Consider the following 20,992-nt stretch of genomic DNA (forward strand, 5'->3'; position numbering starts at 1 on the left):
TCTGGTCCAAGTTTTATTCGTTTGGTGCATGTGTAGTGATGTTACAGAGTCTGGGGCCCGGGGCTCCCCCCCAAGCTGCAGCCTCCCCTCCTCCTCCCTCAGGGCAGGGCCAGGCCAGGCCAAATGTGTTCAGCAGCCTCTTAGCCGTGGGCTCCTCTAAGGCAGAGGCAGTGGAAGGGAAGGGAAGGGGAGAGAAGAGGCCAGAAGGAACCGGAAGGGCCACAGGAGGAGAGTGGTTTTGCATCAGCGTGTGGCAGGAGCCCCGTGAACCTCAGACGCCGCCAGCCCAGGCCCTCACGTGGGTCCCAGGTCCAAGTCCCTGCCTGCCCCAAGTTGCCCTGCATTTGCTGTGGGAAGGGGGGTTTCTGAGGGCTGTCAGTGGGTAGCAGAGAGCATCAGTAGGAGCTCCTCTCCCCACAGACCCTTGTGGGGCCCCTCGAGGTGAGGGCAGCTACGAGGGGGTGGGGCAGGGACTTGATTTCAGCTTGGGCTTCCCTAGGGTTCCTGCTGCCTGGAGCCTTGGCAGAGCTCTTGCTTCCCCAGAGTACGCCTTGTGGGGCGTGAGCTGTCCATGTCTCCCCACCGCCTGCTCCTGCACAGACCAGGCTGGGCCCTATAACACACAGCACTCAGCCCTGCAGCCCTGCAGCCCTGCCTCTCGTCCCGGCGACCCCGGAGTCCCAGAGAAGGCCAAGGAAGATGGCTGCATCTTTGGTGCCGAGGAAACAGGGGACCGGTGGTAGGAGGATGCCAAGAGCTGCCCCTGTGCCAGGGGCCCAGCCCCCTCGCCCTACCTGGCAGGGTGGGGGCCATGTGGGCAGAGAGGGGCACGGAGCCAAGCTAACACTGCAGGGCCTGCCGGGATGGGGAGAAGGCTGAGCCTACCCCTGGCCTTCCTGCCCACGGCGGGGAGGGAAGAGGCCTGGCAGCCTGGGCAGGGGGAGCAGGCTGCCGGGCAGGCGGGCGCAGGATCAGCAGTGTAGGATCTTCATGAAGGCCTTGCGGAACTCGATGTTGAAGGTGGTGTAGATGATGGGGTTCACGGCGCTGTTGACGTAGCCCAGCCACGTGAAGGCGCTGTACAGGACGGGCGGGATGTTGCAGTCACAGTGTATGTTCAGGATGTGGGTGATGAAGAAGGGCAGCCAGCAGATGATGAACACGCCTGGGGGCGGGGGAGGGCAGGGTCAGGCTGGTCCCCAGGCCCGCCCCAGGCACCAGGGCTGCCGGCTGCAGCTGCGGGAGCACCACGAGACGGGCAAGGGGGGTCCCGGTCCTGGATTCTACACCTGCCTCTGACATCCAGCTGCAGGACACGGTCCCATCACCTCCATCAGCCTTTGTTTCCTGGGCTGTCTGATGGGTACAATGAGACCTGCCTCCTAAGGAAGGACTGGGGGTTTGAAAACGAATCCTACAGGCGCCCGCTCTCACCCAAGTCAGCCAGCAGACGTGGGAACACCCGCTTGGCGTCCTGGCTGCCTTGAGAGCCCTGTCTTCCTCCTAAGCTAACAGGGAAGGGCATGGGTCCCGGCAGCACGACGCTCACTCCTGGGGAAAGGGAGCACGGAACACCCCTCTCGCTTGGCTCTCACAGTGTCCTCATGGCGCACGGGGGGAAGTGGGGCTGCCCACGGCTCTGCCACACACCCAAGGTCCCTCTGCCCTGCAGCAATGAAGGACTCCAGTCTGTCTGGGTCCCCAGATGGCCCAGTTTGTGCTCTGGCCTTTCCTCCATTTCCCCGGCCTCAGTGGGTGCGCCCTTGCACGCCCCTGCCTCGGGACCACGCCCTCCCCCACACTGCACCCCGACCTCCCTCCTGCTCTGCTCGTCTGACTCAGCTGCGCTTTCCCCAAGATCCCCAAGATCTGCTCGGGTGACACGCTCGGCATGGAGGCACAGGAGGCACCTGTGCAGGCGAGCCTGGGGGAAGCAGACCCACAGAGCACAGCCCACTAATCCCACTCTGCCACGTGCCCGCCACGTGATCATGCTGGGACCACGTGCCCTCGTGCACAAAATGAGGACGAGACACCTGCCCCCTCTCATGCCAGGGCGGCTGGGTGAGCCCAGGGGATCATGGGTGCTGTCGGGAAGGCCGTCACACTGGTCCCTCCCTCCCCAGCCACCCACATCAGTCCACTCCTTGACGTTTTACCTTTATTATGTGGTTTTCTAGGCTTTTCTTCAAAAGTTGCCTGGTGAACAGGGCTGCTCCCTCATTTAGATCAGGGACCACTTCTCTGGTCCTACAGTATCTGGACTGAGTGCAAATGAACTGAATTTCCTAATTCCCCAAAACAATCAGTAGTAACAACACTGACCTATGTGCACTGCTCTCTGGTTGATAAAATGTTTTCACTAAGCCTCTGACGACACAACAACCCTGAGAAGTAATTTACCCTACGGACAGAGAGACTAGAGAGGGAAGGTGACCTGCCTGGGGACACGGAATCCCTCTGCACCTCAGTTTGCCCGTCTGTAAAATGAGTACAACTACACAACCTCCCTAACCCAGCTGCCTGTTCACCCGCGGCTTTGGCTGTCCCTCTGAAAGCACTGAGCCCACGACCTCCCAGCCACGGTCAGGAAGGGCGTGGCAGCAAGTAGGACCAGCAGCCGCCGGTTCTCACCCCAGCCAGGGCGGCCCCCGGCTGACTCACCGAGAACGATGGCGAGCATCTGGGTGGCTTTCTTCTCCTTCTGCTGGGAGAGCTTTCTGCGGCTCATGGTCTTGAGCGAGGTCCGCGTTTTGCCATTGGGCATGGTCTGGATCTCAAAGATCTTGGCAATCTTGGGGTGGTCTTTGGCGTGCCCATTCTTCTCCGGTTTGGCAGGGCTGTCGGGGGTGCTGTGGAGGCCGTGGTGGGACGGGTCAGGGAGGGTCAGCTGGTGGTGGCTGGGCGGGATGGGGCTGTACCGGGTCCTCTCGGGTGGGCTGGTGCTGGACAGCATCTCCATTTCCAGCTCCTGGGCTCGGCGGGCAGCCTCCTGCACCAGGAGCAGAGAGCTCTGGGTAAAGCCAGGCAAGTGCCCAGGCGTCAGCCGCCCAGCCATCCCTCTCCCCCTCTGGAGACTCCTGCAAACACCGCAAGGTCACCTCGCCGTGGAGGCCAAGTGGGTGAGCACTGGAAGGTGGGGATCATCCCTGCGGGGTTGTCTCTCCCAGAGCAGCCTCCAGGCAGCTTCTACACCTGCCGGCATTCCGAGGGGACCTGGTACCCAAGCACGTCTCCTTCCTTACCTGAGCACCAGCTAAGAGCAGGTGCCAAGCTGGCTGCCAGGGACATACACCTGACTCCTGTTCTAACAGCACAGAGGACATCCACGCTGCCTCTGCCTCTTCCTGCCCCACTGAAACCTGGGGCCCAGAGCTCCTGCCTGCACCAGCGAATGCACAGCGCTCCGTATTTGCCTGGTGGGACCCAACCAGGTGCTGGGGGACTGGCCCCTGAGACCCTGTGTCCCCCTCGTTGGTCTGTCCTGGAGGGCCCTGGCATGGCTCACTCCACTCCTCCAGCGTCTTCCCAAGGCTCTCCTGCTTGTGCCCCTAGAGGTCTCAGCCTGAGCTGGAGTTCAGCCTAGACACCTGGCCTGACTTCATGTATGGCCCCTGGGGCCCCTGGCTCCCTGTCCACCTGGGCTGCATGGGGAACGTCATATAAAGCCTGTAATGTCATTTGGTCTGGCCTTGTCAAGGCAGCCACAGGCAGGACCAGAAATTCAGTGGCTACAGCAGGCTCATTTTAAAGTTGATAAAGTTGTGTGGCCGCGAATGATGTTACAAATATCCAAATGACCCTTGGCAGAATAAAGGTTCCTACTCCTGATAGGTGATGGAACACCTACTGCTTGGACCCTGGTGCTACCAGGACCCAGCAAAGCTTGGGGGTTCGCTGTCATACGGTGCCTCTGGGTGCTGCTTCCAGGGTGTGCCTCACACCCACCCGCCACAGCTGCTCCACTCCAGCCTCCCCCGGTTCCCAGCCTCCAGCCCCAGAACCTGCCTGTCTGTACGGCAGCACCTGCCGGGGAAAAGGAAATGGGCAGGGTTGTGGGGTCACGTAGGTCTGGGCTCAAGCACGCACTCTCTCACTAACTGTCCAGGCTTGGGCCAGTTACTGTGCCTCTCTGAGCCTCGGCCGCCACTTCAGTGAACGGAGATTGATGGGAACAACAAGATGAGCCTTCCAGGGGCCTTGGTGAGGATTCGATGAGATAATGGGAACACGGCAGGTGTCAGAGGAATGAGAGAAGCTGTTATTATATTTTTGTTTTAGGCTGGCAGTGTCCCCTCTCCCAACCATCTGCCTGGGCTTGGGCACCTACTGTGCCTTACAGAATGGAGGTATGCTTGGTGAATCTGCCCTTGACCGAGGCAGAGGAGGGGATGTGGGAGGTGCTGAGGTCTGAGTCCTGGCCCTGGCGGGGGACAGAGCTGGCTCTGGGTCCCTGGCCTGCACACTTACCACTCGCCGCCTGTTCACTGGGAAACTCCCATTAGACTTCATAATAACCGTGCCGAGTGTCCTGTCCTCGGGGTGGGTACAGTTGCCCTGTGGAGTGAGCCAGCACACGGGTCACACGAGGTGGGGAGGGGACAGGGCTGTGGGAGGCGGGGGACAGAAACCCAAGGCGGGATAGGCCATGGAGAACTCGGGCCAGGAACAGGGGCTAGGAGATCAGGAGGGCAGGGGCCAGAGGCAGGAGCTGGGCCACAGACAAGGGACAAGAGGCTGTGGTTTGGATGTGCGCCTGCTCGGGGCTGGTACCAGGCCAGGCACGCTCACATCGAATTCTCAAGACCACTCCGTGAGGTCGGCATTGCGATGCCCAGGGAACAGATGACAAAACTGAGGCTCAGAGAAGGCAAGCAACTTGCCCAAGGCTACTCAGCAACAAAAAGAAGAGTGGCAGCGGCAGGATGTGAACCTGACGTGTCTAACCCAAAGCTCCCTCCTTACCCCCATGCTGTCGTCCTCGGGGAGGGCGGAGAGGAGGGGAGAAGTCACAAGGCGTGCGAGGGGGGTGATGAGAGAGGAGCAGAAAAGAGAAGTGGGAAAGGAGTGGGTGCCAGGAACAGGGGTACTTGGAGAGGCAGGCAGAGAGCGTGGCAGGCAAGGGAGCCAGGATGGAGGAGGGAGAGGGGAAGAGAGGGAGAGGGCAGAGCCAGGAAGGAGAGGCTGGGGCAAGAGGGAGAGAAGAAGGGGCCCAGCAGGAGCTGCCGCTTGCAGTGGCAAAAATCCCGAGCACAGACTTCTCCTGGAGCTGGCACCCCCAGGGACCCCACCTGCCCCTCCGCTGAGTTCCAGCCCTGGGTCAGCCATGTCCCAGCCCCAACCTGCGCACGCGACACGCCCCCTCCGTTCTAGGGCTTGGGGAGGGCTGGGGGGAGGGCGGCAGGACCTTGAGCGGGGCCCTCAGGTTGGCCCTGAAGGCTCGGCTGCTGCGCTTGGTGTTGACCCTCTTACGGCGCTTGCGCAGGACGATGTAGATCTTGATGTAGACGAGCAGGGTGACGATGAAGGGCACATAGAAGGAGACGATGGAGGAGTAGACCACGAAGGCGGGGTTGGCGATGATGCACTCATTCTGGTCTGCGGGAGGGAGAGCCCGGCCAGCCGGGGGCAGGCATCAGCAGGAGGTGACTCCGTGCTCACGAGTGCCTGGACGTCAAACACGCGCGTGTGCCCAAAGCAGGCCGGGAAGCTAACGGGACTGTTCCTCAGGACTGGGTCATTAGTGCCTCTAGCTCTAGGCACACCAGTGGGACCACGGGATCCAGAAGCAACGACACAGGAAAATTACTCCAGGGACAGAAAACCCTGACTTTCGCCTTTCCTGTCTGTTGGGCAGAGGCCTGCCGCCTCTCAGTTTCAGGAACAAACTAGCTTGGTCCTGTTGGCTGAACTCAACGTGTGTTCCTGCATCCCATTTCCCTGTGCCCTTCAGGTCTACCAGAGGTCTGTCCTCTGGCTCAGGGCCTTCCCAGGTCAGCTGAAGCGTATTCAGCCCTGGGTCCACCTCTTGGGATTCCAGCCATGTGCTGTCAAGGCACAATGTCCCCCACTGTCCCAAGGCGCACCTGCACTGCTCTCATTTCCCCGACGAGAGGAATTTCCACAGTGACAGGTGCTTTGTGTCTCTGCTGTCTGAGGTGCTCTGGCTGTGCCTCCCAGGAATGGGATGTGGTCGGCTCACCTCCACTTGTTTCCAAATTTCCCAGCAGCCCAGGCCTGGCTTGGCCTCAGCGTGTGTGCGTGCACGCACACACACACACACACACACACACACACATATTCAGTGTGTGAGCCTGTCTAGCTTGTTTCAATTGAATAAGCAAAGTTGAAAATGGCCAGACATCCTCCTGAACCATTATCCCCATTCTTCGTCCAACACCACTGTGCCCCAGGCTGTTGGCTTCTCTCTGGCCCAACCTGCAACAACTCTGAGTTGGGTTTGGCTCAGGAGACCCAGCCTGGCCTCCGTCCAGGTGGCAAATGGGCTCCCATTGGGCCTCCATCCACAGACTCGGGCCCCTCCAGCTTTTGCAGAGGCAAAGGCCCGGGGCCACCAATTCCAGGCAGATGAAGGCAGGACTCACCCGTTTTGTTGAGGCCAAAGAGCAGCGGACAGGAGATGGTGAGGGACAGGACCCAAACGATAGCGATCATGACGGTGACTCGGCGCTTAGAGCTGTAGCGTGTGTTGTACAGCATAGGCATGGCCACAGCTGTGTACCTGCAAGGGTGGGGCCCTGAGTCAGGGGTGCAGGCCCAGGGACCCCTCGCTCCACAGTGTGCACCGGAGATGCCCCTGCTCCTTGTGGCTGGACAGGAGACCCACCTCCAGGAACGTGCCTGGCCCTCCAGCTCAACCCTCCCTCCTTTCCCAAACTCGGCAGGCAAGGGCAGTTGGTGATGCCCAATGAAGCACCTGGGAACTGGCCAGCTGCTCTGTACTCCTGCATCATGACTATTATTCTAATTCTCCCACTTGGATTTTAGGCTTTTGGGGGCGGGGGGCAGTCCTGCCTGAGTCTTTGCACCTGTGCTGGGCTCACGGGTGGTGGAAGTGTTTGTTGATACGGTGGTAACTAGGCTCCCCAGGACAAGGTGTAAGTCCCAACATGGCAGCTGTTGCCAATCCTCCCTCAAACCCTCCTCAGCCATTCACTGATTCACCCATCTAAGAACCTCACGAGCCCCTGGGAGCCCACATGGCAGATCTGTGCAAATCAGCAAAAGGCTCCAAGGGTTCAGCTTAGCCAGGTGGGCACGGCTTGAGCCCCCTTGGCCAGGTGCCCAGCGTGGAACATAACCCATTGCTACAGCTTCGGACAGCAGCTGTCACAGTCATTGGTTTCTAGAGGAGGAAATCGGGAGTTCTGAGAACTTCCCCAGCCCGCCCAAGGCCATGTATGTAGGAGGCGATGGACCCAAGACTTTAGCCAGGGCTTTTTCTTTTGCATTGGGTATTGTCTGGGTATTTCCGGTAGCCTCACTGTGCATACGTGGCCTCTCTTTAGGGAGTCAAGAGCACACACTACTGTATACGTGCATGTACACAAACAGATGCACATGCACACAGCCAGTCAGGCAGCACCACAGCCAGAGGCTGGCCTAAGGACAGACAGCACAGCTGCAACACTGAGTGGCCGGGGTCACTTCTTCCCCAGGCTGCGCTCACCTGTCGATGCTGATGGCACACAGGTTCAGGATGCTTGCTGTGCACATCATGACATCCAGCGTGACGAAGATGTCACAGTGAACCCTGCTGAATTTCCACTCGCCCACCACCTGGGGAGAAAGCAGCGCAGTAGGTGACAGCAAGAGGGGGCAGCAGTTTAGGTCCTGTTACAGGTCCTCCTGTCCAGGTCAAGCACAGGCTCAAGGACAGCTGTGGGAGGCTCGTGGGTTTCCAGCCGGGGCCTAGATGAGAGGGGGACAGCAGTGGGGAGGAGAGGCCTCTCCTCTCCCGACACACGAAGCCACTGTGTGTGCTAAGACCTGCAGCCTGAAGTGAGCAGCTCACCTCTGGGCCGCACGTGATCTCTCAGATTGTTTCTGTCTAGTTGGCGTGCGTCTGTCACTGGACAACTACGTTAGTGATGTTTTCTGTGCTCCTGATGCTCTGGTATCGGGGGGGGGGGGGGGGGAGGGCTCACAGACCCAGGGAGAGACTGCCCTTCCCAAAGCTGGCTAATTCCGGAATACACCAAGCAGCTTACATGACAGCACGACTCAATTGCAAACCCACTGTCACTTATCTAACTCTCATATCCTACGCTACTACTTCCTGTGCCACATCACCCCAGGGCCAGGGACTGGCCAGCAAGGGCCCATGCCAGAATGACTTGGACAAGCCGGTCCTGAACTGCTTAGCACACCCTGCCTTGAGTTCCCCTTGGAAAGCTCAATACAGGCTGTGGCCAGGGCTTTCCCCACATCTTTGCTTCTGCCTCTGCCCCAAGCCTGGTGCTTCCTCTGTGGCTCTCATTCCTAGGGGCACTGGAAGCAGCACAACTCAGTTGCTCAGTGGCACGGATCTCCCCGTGTCATCACCCAGGCACACCTCCATACATCAGCCCCAGGTGTCACTGTAGGATGCCCATTTCACCCACGAGCCAGCTCAGCCTCAGGGGAGGGCAGGGACCTGCCCAGGGCCTTTTGGCTCAGCTTCTGGTCCTGCACTGGCTTGGATTCTGGGAAAGCCAGGGAAGCCCCATCATGTGGGACACAGAGTCAGGGCCCCCAACATTCTCTGTTAAGAACAGTTGTGAAGATGGCGACTCCCCAAGAAGCAGGGGAGAAATGGCTGCTCCTTGTAGCACCCGGAGCTGGGCTGCAGCTTTAGGAACACACAATGGCTAGGGACAGGAGTGGCCACCAGCCATCCTCGGAGTGCCAGGAAATGAGGAGCCCAGCTCCTGGCAAGAATAGGATGTACCCCCTAGCCTCAGCTCTCTCTCTCTCTCTCTCACCCCTACTCCCCCACACACGCCTACACACCCATACCTGCTGTTGATACAGGCACACATTCCCAAAGCAGCCTGGCCAACCCCTGAGGACAGAGTCTGGGCAGGGAACTGCATCACTGGCTTCTCCCCATAGGACAGCGAGGAGCCAGAGGGCCCCTCTGAGTGGCTGCAACCTGGCAGCGCCCACTGCGAGTCATAGTGCGGCCGGCCGCAGGGCTAAATACAATGTTGGTTGGGTGGAGGGCACAGAAGGGGCTTCCCTGGTATCCCTTTTGGGGGCCCCTGAGCAGGGCCCAGGCCTACCTGCCCCGAAAATCGCCCTTAGGATTGCTTTCATGCTCAGGTCTGGGTATCTGCCTCCCTCCGCGCACCGTCCTTGCCTGCAAACACTTCCATGTGCCACGCTCGGGTACAGCTGTGCACAATCCAGACACAGCCCTGCCTTCAGAGGGCTTCCCCACAACAGCCCGCCTCGAGCCTTACCTGGGGGCGTCTGTGGTCCCGGAAGCAGCTGCCCCCAAGAACAGAAGAACACGTGCACTCTGCAGGAATGCAGTGGACAGGGGCATTTACTGTGCTGAAAACTCCCGCAGGAACGGGCTGCTTACTCTGAATCCACAGATGTGGGAACCCAGCAGCACGTGTGCAGCAGAGCCGGATGTGAGGCTTGCCCCTTGGGCACCACATCCTCGGGGAGGAAGGCGGCTCTGTGTCCTGCTCTGAAAAGTGAGGGCAGTGGCACTGAGTCCCGGGACGAACACTTGGTGGGGCCCATATGCCGACGTTCCTGGCATGGTGCCTAGCCAGGCAGGGCCTGTCTGCGCCCCGATTCCCAGTGCACGGAGGAGCCGAGCAGAGAGGGCTATAGCCCAAAGCACAGCAGCCTTTGCCCTGTGGCTCTGGAATAGGCTGGAGGGGGGGAAGGGGCTTAGGGGAGCACAGAGTGGCAGCCCCTGTGTTGAGCAGGGGGGAAAGGAGTGAAGGTTTCAGGCCTCGGGACACAAACGTGCCCTCCCCTTGGTGATCCTCACCAGCTATTCCCATTTCCAGTGGGACCTAGAGCCCAGCTCCAGGGCCACACAGACCCAGCTGGCCCTGGCCGCTGTGTGATGCAGGAGAGGGCACCTAACGCCTCTGGCTACCTGGCTCATCAGCTGCTCGGAGCTGCTCCAGGGACTGCACAGGAAAATGCTGTCTATGAAGGACTTAACACCTAGCACTCTAGAAATGGTAGCTAGGGTGTTTAAGGAGACAGTGTATCACATAAAGAGAAAAATGGAGCCCAGAGAGGGGGCAGGGAGAGGACCTGGGGAAGCACCAGGCCCCTCAGCGGGGGTCCAGGCTGTCCTGGAGCAGGAGGTGGGGCCCAGACCTACCTCCAGGTAGACAACCCAGGGCATGACGAGCGTGGCGACGAGGAGGTCGGCCACGGCAAGGCTGACGATCAGGTAGTTGGTGGTGGTCTGCAGCGCCTTCTCGCGGGACACGGCCATGCACACGAGCACGTTGCCGAAGACGATGACGAAGATGAGCAGCGTGAGCAGCATGGCGTAGTAGTTGTAGTGGGGCCTGTCCCCTCTTCCTTCTGACCCGTTCAAGGGCCGGCTCCAGTTCTGCCTCTCCAGATCCTCATCGTACCAGGACAGATTGAGGGGATCCATCGGGGCGGCGGGGCCACTGGATGGCCAGGCTCTGGCCAGGAGAAGCGGACACAGGCATGAGCATGGGCGCCTCCAACGCACGCTGCCTCCCAAGGAGGGCCCTGGCGTGGGACCCAGCCCTGGGCAGGCAGCAGCGAAAACTCTCCAACCTCAGGATTCCAAGCTTTACAACCACCAGTTGTAGGGCCAGCTCTCCTTCTTCTAACAAATAACGCATTTTTAACGAACAACAAAATAGGCGAGCTTGAGGAGAGCTGACCACTCCGTCATTTGTTGGCCACGCTAAGCAGGACCCACGCACTACACACTCTAAGTTAGCTAGGACTTGGAGCTTCTGGTGGCCAAACAGGAGGAGACGTTCATTCACTCACTCTCGATTCTGTACGTATCTGCTATGATAGTTCTAGACACACAGGCAGGAACTTTATAAATATACATTCTAGAAGAGCAGTAGCCAATTAATCAAACAGTGAAATCTGGCAGTGGCAGGGAATTGGAAAGAGAGTGGGTGGGGAGATGCGCGGCCTAGTTTAGGTATTCAAGGAAGGCTTTCTGGAGGAAGTGACTTCAACAGACCCCTGAGGGATGTGTAGGAATCAGCCAGGTACAGAGCTGGGAGCCAGGGGGAAGGGTCTAGACTCAGGAAGCAGCAAATGCAAGGCAGAGTTAGAGGGCAGGTGTCTTGGTAGAGGGCTTGAAAGAGATTCGGGACTGCTGAAACGTAGAGGGGCTTGGCAGGAGTAGGTCCTGGGAGGGTGTAACAGGCAAGGTCGTGCCAGGAGTTTGACTTGCTATTAAGGGTGGTAGTGACGCCCATGATGGGCTTTGCCTTTGAGAGAGTCGATTCTGGCTGCAGTGCGGAGAATGGATAGGAGGGGCCCAGAGTGGAAGCAGTGCACCTGCTGGGAGGCAGCAGCAGAAACACAAGCAGGGCTGGCGTTGTGGCGTGGTGGGCTAAGCCTCCGCCTGCGGAGTCCCATATGGGCGCCAGTTCCTGTCCTGACTGCTCCTCTTCCCCTCTCCCATGTGGCCTGGGAGAGCAGTGGAGGATGGCCCAGGTGCTTGGGCCCTGCACCCGTGTGGGAGACCTGAAGAGGCTTGAGTCTCCTGGCTCTGGATTGGCTCAGCTCCGGCCATTGGGACCATCTGGGGAGTGAACCAGAGGATGGAAGACCTCTCTCTCTCTCTCTGCCTCTCTGTAACTCCACCTCTCAAATAAATAAATAAAATCTTTTTAAAAGATGCAAGTAACAAATGCAGTGAGAAGCCTGAGGAACCAGCACCTCCCGCCGGCGGGTGAAGTCCTCCAGGAGGTGTCACCTGAAATGGAGGAGGAGGAGCTCACAGAGCAACCGCAGGAACACAACACGGTCCCACACAGCGAGTAACCACGCCACACTGAAAACATAGGCACGGCCGTGAGGCTGGGAAAGTGAATCTGAAGGGACATCCACGGGCCAGCCTGGGCTTTGCTAGCTTGGGAGCCTCTGAAAGGTTGGGCATGGAGGACTGACCACTGGATGGACATCCTAGACAGGTCCCTGGCTGCCGTGCCATGGAGGAGACTGAGTGAAGCTATGGCTGCAGCTGAGGTCAGAGACAACAGTCGCCAGAATGCAGGCAGTGGGGATGAAGATGGAGAGCTGTGTTCAGACCCTGGAGACTGCCTGGGAGTCAGGGTCACGGAACTTGGTCCTTGGGTGGCTGTGGTGGAGGAGGAAAGGCACGGGGAAGAAGTCAGATTTCTGCCTTGGGCTCCAGGAGGCTGGTGGTGGCAACGCTCAAAGAGAAAGGGGCGGAGGGGCCCAGGAGGAGACCTGGGAGGAACCTGGCATCCGTGAGCTTGCTTGGTGGAGGCTGAAACGCGCACAGCAACACTCAGAGGGCCGGCTCTCCTGCTAACAAGCGGTCCTGTTCCACACAGTGGAATCCAACCCATCAGCAATACAAGGCCTCTTGCACAAAGCACTCTGATGCCAGGAACTCTGCCCTTCAAAGGGACTCAAAAGCCAGCAACTTCCACCACTCTGGACAAACACATTTCCATATGCAAATCAGGGAGCAGGGCCAGGGGTTTTGCCTGCCCCTGCCCCCTCATCTCTGCCTGACACACCCAGCAGAGGAGCAGGGCTGACATCCTACCCGGCACCTTCACTCCGGAGTCTCAGGGGAAAGCAAACGCCTAATTGCAGGAGCCAAGTCGTGGAACGCCGGCGTGCGGCAAGCCCCGCTGTTGTCAGCTCGCGCAGCTCTGTGTCCTATCGACGCCATGTTCCACAGAGCCAACGCGTCCCTCTTCCCACTGGGCGCACACAGCAGGAGGCCCATATGTATGTATTGATTCCAGAGCCCGGGCTGCCTCTGACATTTATTTTACTCAATCGGCCTCTACTGAACTTGTTAGGAGGAAAGCACAGGTCAATGCCCTGTGGAGACGTGGGACCACATCCTGATCATTCCTCTCTTCCTTCATCCCTCTCTCCCTGGTCGGGCTAAGGGCCCTGCCAGGACTCTCCGCTCCCTGTCTCCCCAGTCCCTACCCATTCTCCAGCCAACCCCACTCTCAAATCAGATTTCTGGTCCCACAGTACCCTGCAGAGGCCACCTGTGCTGACATAAAGGGTCTGACACCCCGCCAAGCTCATGTGGATACACCACCTCACTTACTCTCCAAGGCTTGTCACTGCTGTGCCCACTTTACAAACAGGGGAGAAGCCTGGAAAGCTCGCCTTCCTCTGCTCACCCAGTCCCCGACACCCTCCAGGGCAGGGCTTGCTCAGATGTCTCCTGTCAGGACCATCACCCACCCTCCTCAGGCCCTGCAGCACTTCTCGTGGCTCGGTCCTGAATACATCCCATGTGTGTGCCTGCTGCTTTCACAAGGGTTGCTCGTGATGCTCAAGCCTCATCTTTTTTGGGGGAACTGACTCCAGGCTCTGTGGTTCTCAGACAGATGTTTGCTGCACTGAATCAAAAGCTCTGTCAGTTTCACAGAGAAGAAAACTCCTCCCGACCTGAAATGCACCTGCTAACCTAGGACGGGTGAGTAGCAAGAAAGCACATGGTGTCCCACGCTGGTCCCATATATAAGCTGAATGCGTTCTGCTCTCTGCAAATCACAAATCTCGTATGCCAAAGTCCTAACCCCCAGTACCTTGAGGCATGACTGTACCTGAGGACAGGCCTTTAAACAGGTAGATGGAAGCTCAAACGAGACCGCTGGGCAGGCCCTAATCCAATCTGACCTGCATCCTCATAAAAAGAACTGGGGCATGCACACGCACACACACATGCACAAACACCCAGGGAATGTGCAGGGGAAAGACCAGAGGCCATGTGAGGACACAGCGAGAAGGCAGCCGTCTGCAGACCGAGGAGGGAGGCCTCCCGAGAAATCGGCTCTGCTGATCTCGGTCCTGGACGTCCAGGCTCCAGAACTGTGAGAGATGAATGTCTGATGTTTAAGCCACGCAGTCTGTGCTATTTTCTTAATGGAGCCGAGCAGAGGGGCACAGGCCCCGGAAGCAGACGCCCGGGACGAAACGGGCATGCAGGGAGCTGGGGAATACTCCTGGACCAGGGCCTGCACCTGGGGCAAGACAGACCAGACGGGGCTGGTGCCCGCTCTGCCGTCACATCAAAGGGCTGCATCAGAGCAACAGAATCAGAGCTTTACTCCGCTCCTATCCCCTCGCACAGACCTGAGGGCCTGCGGCTGAGCCAGGGAACACGGCGACCTCAAGAGAGGTGTCTCTTCAGCAGTGGCAATCGCCAAGAGCTGTGTATTGCAGTGCTCCTGGGAGGGGGAGAGTGAGTGGCTTGAGTGCTATGGGACACCCAGGGGTGCCCCACAGTGTCCCCCACAGCCAATGTTCAGCCCTCTAAGAGAGGATATGCATGTGTGCGTTGCTGGGGTGATCAGGGAGGACTGCCTGGAGGAGGGAGAACGCAAACTGAGACTTAAAATGATGAGCAAAATTCAGAGGGAAAATCTGAGAACTACAGGTCACCGGGCGGTTGGGTACCAGTGGTTCATTCCCCTGAGTGCTGGCCACTCTGCAGGGAAGTGTGAGTTCCTACATCTAAGGCTGCTGGGAAAGGCCACGAGCATTGAGTGTCCTATTTAAGTATTGATTCTTGATGGTTGCCATTGCTTTTGCAGATCCAAAAATAGTGTATTTAAATTATGATGTGGCCGGTGCTGTGGCGTAGTAGGCTAAGCCTCTGCCTGCGGCACCAGCATCCCATATGGGCGCCAGTTCGTGTCCTAGCTGCTCCTCTTCTGATCCAGCTCTCTGCTATGGCCTGGGAAAGCAGTTGAAGATGGCCCAAGTGCTTGGGCCCCTGCACCCGCGTGGGAGACCCCAAGGAACTCCTGGCTCCTGGGTTCAGATCGGCTCAGTTTCAGCCGTTGCGGCCATGTGGGAAGTGAACCAGTGGATGGAAGACCTTTCTGTCTCTCCCTCTCTGTGTCTGTAACTCGGCCTCTTAAACAAACAAACATTTTTAAAAATTGTAGAAAAATGGGAAAAATATGGAAATGTTTAAATTTCTATAAACTCTATTAGCATCTTGGTGCGGGGGGGGTGGGGGGTGGGGGGCTTGTTCCTGTCGCCTGGGGGGCTGCTGCCTCTCACAGCAGGGGCTGCCTGACCACCTCCCATCACGCCATATTGAACTGCAAGAATCCGAACATCGGCCCACCCACCTCCCAGCAGAAGAGGTGCCAGCAAGGCACAGGGGCTAAAGACCAGAAATCCCGGGTTCAAGTCTCAACTCTGCCTCTACTAGCTTTGGAGCCTCGGCGGGGTTATTTAGATGTCCACAGCCTCAGTTTTCCCACCCATAAATTAGGGACAGTTATCCCTGTGATGGGGTTAAAGAAGGTGCTGCACACGCTGCTGGCACGGGGAGGCCTCCGTGCCGTTTGGCATGGTGGCCTGCGATACCATGTCCCATGGCAGAGTGCCCGGTTCAAGTCCCAGCTACTCGGCCTCCGGCCTAGCTTCCTGACAACACGCACCCTGGGGGGAAGCAGCAGATGCTTCCAACGCTTGGGTCCCTGCTACCCAGATGGAAGACTGGATTAGGTTCTGGGCACTTCACTTTGGCCTGGCCCAGCCTTGGCTCTTGCAAACATTTGCAGAGTGAACCAGCAAATGGAAGATTTCTCTCTCTCTCTCCCTGTCCTTTCTCTCTGCCTTTGGAATACACTTTTAAAAAAGCTAATTTTTTATAAAATCAATCGAGCAAAAGAAGGAAATGAAAATCGGCCATCAGGCAACAAGTGTGAGGCTCAGAGATGAAATGAGCAGCACTGTGCAAGTGTGCGCGGGCCGCCGAGGTCAGGGGCCCTCGTGGGCACTTCCTGCCATGCGTAGGGTCTCCTCTGGCCCACGGAGGGCAGTGTGGGGGTGCTGCATGGAAGGGAATGGGCTCCCAAAGGCAGCAACCAACCCCTCGGGAGGAAGAAAAGTAAAGAAAGGGCAAAGTCTGGCCCTGGGCCTTGGACAAAGGATAAATTTAAGTGACCAGCAGGACAGGACAGCAGCTGGCCTGGAAGACCCTGCAGCAGCCCAGAAGCGTGATGCTAATCCTATTTCAAGGCTCTAGGGGGAAGGCGAAGGTACCCTGCACCACAAGTTTATGTAGCACTCAGAAAGAAAGAAGAATGCCGCCACTCTCCGATTCAGCTCTCAGCTATCCGTTATCAAATGCCTTCTGCTTTCAGACACGGAAATGTGGGCGGGGGAAGGAGCCGATATGCACCTTGAATGGATTTGGAATTCAACGCCTCCCTCCCTGGCATTTCTCTGCTGGCATTTTCGCAGGAGCCCTGAGCAAACCCGCCGATCCCGGGCGCCACCTGCTCCAGCTCCAGCCCATCCCTTCTGCTTGCAGCTGGAAGCGTGGCTGGGCTCGAAGGGGAGCCCCCCAAGGAGGCACAAGGGGAGAGTCAGGCTGGAGGACTTTACGCATCCCTGCCCTTGCCCTGCCCCACAGGTCCCCACTTGGCCAGAGCTTCTGTCTGTGGGTGGGGCAGAGGGAAGGTGCCTATGCCACAGCTCAGGGCTGCTCCCGGTGCTATAGCCTGACCCCAACTACAGAGAAACCAGCTGAGGTCAATGTCAGCCTGGGGTTTGTGTAGGGGAGAGGCCAAGCCACCCAGCACCCAGCGATCTGGATTTGCAGGGACAAATCAACGGCGGATAATTTTACTCAAGTCACTTGGATAGGCCTGCTGGGGTTTTAGGACTCTTACAACGGTAATAGGATTTTAAAATGCTTTTAAAAATATATTGCTTTAAATTGACACATGAAAAAGGTACATATTCACAGACTCCCCAGTAGTATTCTGACACACGTATACAGGGTGGATGTGCAAATCTGGGCAAGCATATTGGTCTTCTCAAACAGTCATCATTGCTTTCAGGTGGAACAATTCAAATCTTGGCTTTAGCTTTTTTTTTTAAGTACACAGAACAGTTTTACTCTTTTTCAAAAAGGAGACTGATAAATGCAGGACCCGAGGTGGATTATTCTTACAGTCACACGCTATTTCAGATAAATAAGAGCACACACACACACACACACATATTTAAAAATCTGTTGTCAGAAACAGCATTTTGATCTAGGGTTATGAAAGCAGGCTCACCACCCTCCAAATGCCACCTCCCTCTTCCTCCCAGGTGGCTCATGCCTCATGCATAAAAGCTTAGAGAAGCTCCAAATCACAGTCCCCGAGCAAATAACCATTTAGTGAGCACCAGATCCATGCAGGGTCACGGCCATGGCTCAGCACTCCCAGCTACTGCCACTTGATCCTGTCTGGGAGGGAGGGGTGGATGAGCTAACTCTGCTGGTTCCCATCCCTGCTCAAGGGACCGCCACCTCCACCCCAGGGTAGCCTCCCTCCTCCTCCCCCTTCTCATGGCAGCTTGCAGACAAGGTTCACAGGGCTCTGTCTGGGGTCTCCTAGGCTCGTCTGGGCCAGCCGCCCTTGGTGGGGGCCAGGAGCAAGAGGAAGGATGGTTGGGGCATCAAGGAGCCCGAGATCTGCCCCTCACCTGTCACCAGCACCCACTGCTCTCCCAGAGCCATGGCCAGATCTTGTAGAACCCTGCACTCAGGCGCTCAGAACCCTCCCGGCCAGCTCAAGTCCAGCCTGCGCTAACGGGGGCTGAGCTCCCATAGCTGTCTTGGGAGGAGTCCAGCGTGGGGCTGGCAGTGGGCAACTCCCACTCCAACAGCCCCGGGCACCCTGCACCTCAGATACCTCATTATCTAGGGTGTTGGCCTTGATTTCTCCAGCTGTGTAGTGCTGTGGGGGTTGGGGCTGAACTGCATTCTGCATGGACCCTCCCCTGCGGGCAGTGCAGGGCAGGCCTTCTGGGGAGGAGGGGTTGCTCTCCCACTCACACACCAGGGCCTGCAGGGCTCCCTAGCCTGTGGCCAGACACGGCTTCTCCCAGTCTGCCAGGAGAACAAACAGCAGAGTGTGGAGGGTGTGGTCACCCCAGCCCCGAGGCTGGTGCAGTGGGGTCAGTCTGTTAGGACAACTGGGACCCTGGGGAAAGCTGGCTGGTCCAGGCAGGAAGGGAGGGGACCTCTCTCTCTCTCCCTCCCCCCCCCTCTCTGTATACCCCCTCCCTGTCTCTCTGCAGCTATCTCTGTTTCTGTATCTCTCTCTGTCTCTATACCCCTCTCTGCCTCTGTCTCTCTTGTTCTCCTTGTTTGTCTCCCTATGTCTTTGTCTCTTTCTCTGTATCTCTGACTCTGGCACTCTCTGTCTCCCCCCCCCATCACCACCACCTGCCTCCCTCCCTCTCTATTCCTCTCTCACTTCCCTCCCCTGGCTCCATCTCTCAGGCTCTGTCCATCCCAGGCTCCTCTGCTCTGTCTGGCTCCAGGGAGTGGGGGATGAGGCTGAGCAAACCCCAGCAAACCCCGTGCCTCGTGTCAGCTTCAGTCAGGAACTGCCTCCCTGAAAGTTTGGCACTTGAAGGAATCTAATTGTCTAATTAAAATCTAACAATCCCTTATCAGGCTCCTTGGCGGGTGAGACACTGCTGTCTTAAACACATCATTTTTTCCTCTTTTCAGAGACTTGAAGCATTTCAATGAAAAAGTCGGGGGGGGGGGGGGGGGCGCAGTTTGCATTTGCATGTCAAAAGCAGCTTGTAGGAGGGAGTGAAGCTGGCTGAGAACAGGGGGCCCAGCCACACCCCTCCCAATCCTGCAGGCCCAGAGGCCCAAGGCAGCGGGTGACTCAGGGCTGGGCCTCCCAGAATCTCTGGCGATTCCCAAGAGGCCAGGTGGGCAGGGAGGGGGGTGGGGGGAGGCGGCTCCCATTCCTTCCTGTTAGGAATAGCCCCTCCGCCTGGGACAGCCTCAGAGAGGCTTGGGCTGGGTAGGAGGAGGCAGGGAGTGGGTGGAGAAGACACTGGGTTAAGAAGAGCAAGCCTGTATGTTTTGTGTGTTTGGGGTCGGGGGAGGGGTGCTATCAATCCTCAAGACTGGTCCCTGCCCCTGCCCCGGAGAAACACCACGTGCCCTCTGTGATGGGGACGGAGTCTGGGCTACTTAAGAGACCTGGGTCTGCCTCCACAGGCCTGGCCTGCCCTTTGGGGTCGAGGGACAGGAGTGGCGACAGAGGCCATGCACTGACACCCCTGCTAGTGCCCCTCATGGCTAGGCCCCTGGCCAGGCTCAGACCTGTGAGGAGGCAACAGGGCACGCAGCACACGCGCGTCACCCATGGGGAACACCACCAAGCTTTCCTGCACGCCTCTCACCCTCCTGCTCCAGCTCTGCCCAGCTGCGGCTCACAGTGCTCAGTCTGAGGCCGGCAGCTGGGCCCTCTGCTCAGGGCCTCTCTCCCCGTCTGCCCTGCAGTCCCTGCCTTGTTCCTCCCTTCCTGCCAAAATCAGAGCTGTCGTGGGACATTCACCCTACTTCCGGCCCCAAATCCCAACCCCACCAGCCCCAGGAAGCACCTGCTCTCCCTCAGGCTCCAGTGCCCAGGTCTTGCCCCTGCTGCTGGCTGGCTTCCTGCTCGTCCTCCTTACCCCGCAGGGCCATCCGCCCGGTCACTTCTCCAGGGAAGCTGTCCAGGTGCTGCACTCCTTGGTGACACTCATCACAGGTGTCATTATTCGTCTTTTGATTTGTTAGTGTCTGCTTCTTGCCAAACTGTGAGCTCGCCCCTCATCAGGAGCTTGCCCATCTGTCCGCCGTGTTCTCTCACCTTCCAGCGTGGTGCCTGGCAGTGGCTGGAGCCAGGGCTCACTCAGGTATGAGGGAGCTAGTCCCTGGGTTTCTTTCTACCCTGCAGGCATTCCCTATTCCCCAGTGGCCTCCTCTGCCATCTCCTTCTGGCAGCTGGGGCGGGATGTCCAGCTGGCTGGGGTCCATCTATGGCAGTCACAGTGGACATCTCTGTGGCCCAGAGGCAAAGAGGATGATGATGCGTGTGAGGGTGCATGGGGCACAGGTAACAGGCCTTCTGTGGGGAGAGCAGTGCAGAGCTGCTGGGAGGCTGGGGACCAGGGTTCCAGTACACGTAAGTTAGCACCTGCTGCAGGAATGGAATGTCTGCAGGCCAAGGCCAGCCGGAAACCGTAGTCTTCTCACATCGGTACCAACCACACCCGGAGAAGCTAGGTTCACCTACAGCACATGAACCCCTGGTGCAGGTCCCCAGGGAGAGGCTGGGGCACACACAGCTCCTTGCCCAGCTGTGGCAAAGCAGACCTGGCTGAGAGTCTATATGGGCAGGGGAGGCCCAAGCTGGGTGGGATGGGGGCTCCCCGCCTCCACGGCTCACATCCCAGACCACCTTCCTGTTCTTCTGCCTCTGCCCCAGGTGGCCAGGGAGCCCGGGCCTGCCCAGGTGTCCCTGCAAGCATGGAGCGCCCTGAGCCGCCCATCCAGGGCTCGGGGGCCTGAGGTGGGCTGCAGGTGGAGTCAGCGCGGGAAGGGGTGTCTGCCTGGCAGCCCCGTCCCCGTGCACGTACTGCGATGGCTCCGTGAAAATGTCTCCTCACCAACTGTCAAAGTGTCACAAATTAATTAACTGTTAGCTGAAGTGACTCAGTGCGTGGGGGGAGGGGGGCACGGCTCTGGGAATATGGAGCAGGGTAGTGCTGGGGCTGTGCCAGCCCTGCACAGTGCGAGGGAAGGGGCAGACCACTGGGGCACGTGCGCAGCAGAGAGCGGGTGGGAAGCAGGCAAGGGGGCACCAGGGGCCGCCCCCCGAGGAAGGGAACACAGTGGGCACAATGAAGCCTCTGGAAATTGCTCAGATCTAAACCCAGAGCCAGGTCCACCGGCTGGCGCTCTGTCTCTGTT

General features: G+C 58.4%; 1 protein-coding gene across 3 annotated transcripts in view; it reads right to left on the minus strand.

Moving 5' to 3' along the window:
• The window catches only part of DRD2 (dopamine receptor D2), a 59,124-nt gene continuing 38,132 nt past the window's right edge, over positions 1–20,992 (minus strand). For 2 of the 3 annotated variants that reach the window (XM_089312737.1, XM_051849221.3), the window contains exons 2-8: positions 10,358–10,673; positions 7,691–7,800; positions 6,606–6,742; positions 5,408–5,598; positions 4,471–4,557; positions 2,665–2,992; positions 1–1,165 (exon numbers count right to left, since the gene is read on the minus strand). In XM_089312737.1, the coding sequence (XP_089168863.1) occupies positions 972–1,165; positions 2,665–2,992; positions 4,471–4,557; positions 5,408–5,598; positions 6,606–6,742; positions 7,691–7,800; positions 10,358–10,642 (1,332 nt within the window). In that variant the 5' untranslated portion in view covers positions 10,643–10,673 and the 3' untranslated portion in view covers positions 1–971. The remainder of the gene's footprint in view (positions 1,166–2,664; positions 2,993–4,470; positions 4,558–5,407; positions 5,599–6,605; positions 6,743–7,690; positions 7,801–10,357; positions 10,674–20,992) is intronic. The other variant, XM_051849227.3, reaches the window with a different exon arrangement.

Source organism: Oryctolagus cuniculus, chromosome 1, assembly GCF_051225735.1.
Source record: "Oryctolagus cuniculus isolate XC-2025 breed Fujian yellow rabbit chromosome 1, ASM5122573v1, whole genome shotgun sequence".
Classification (NCBI taxonomy): domain Eukaryota; kingdom Metazoa; phylum Chordata; class Mammalia; order Lagomorpha; family Leporidae; genus Oryctolagus; species Oryctolagus cuniculus.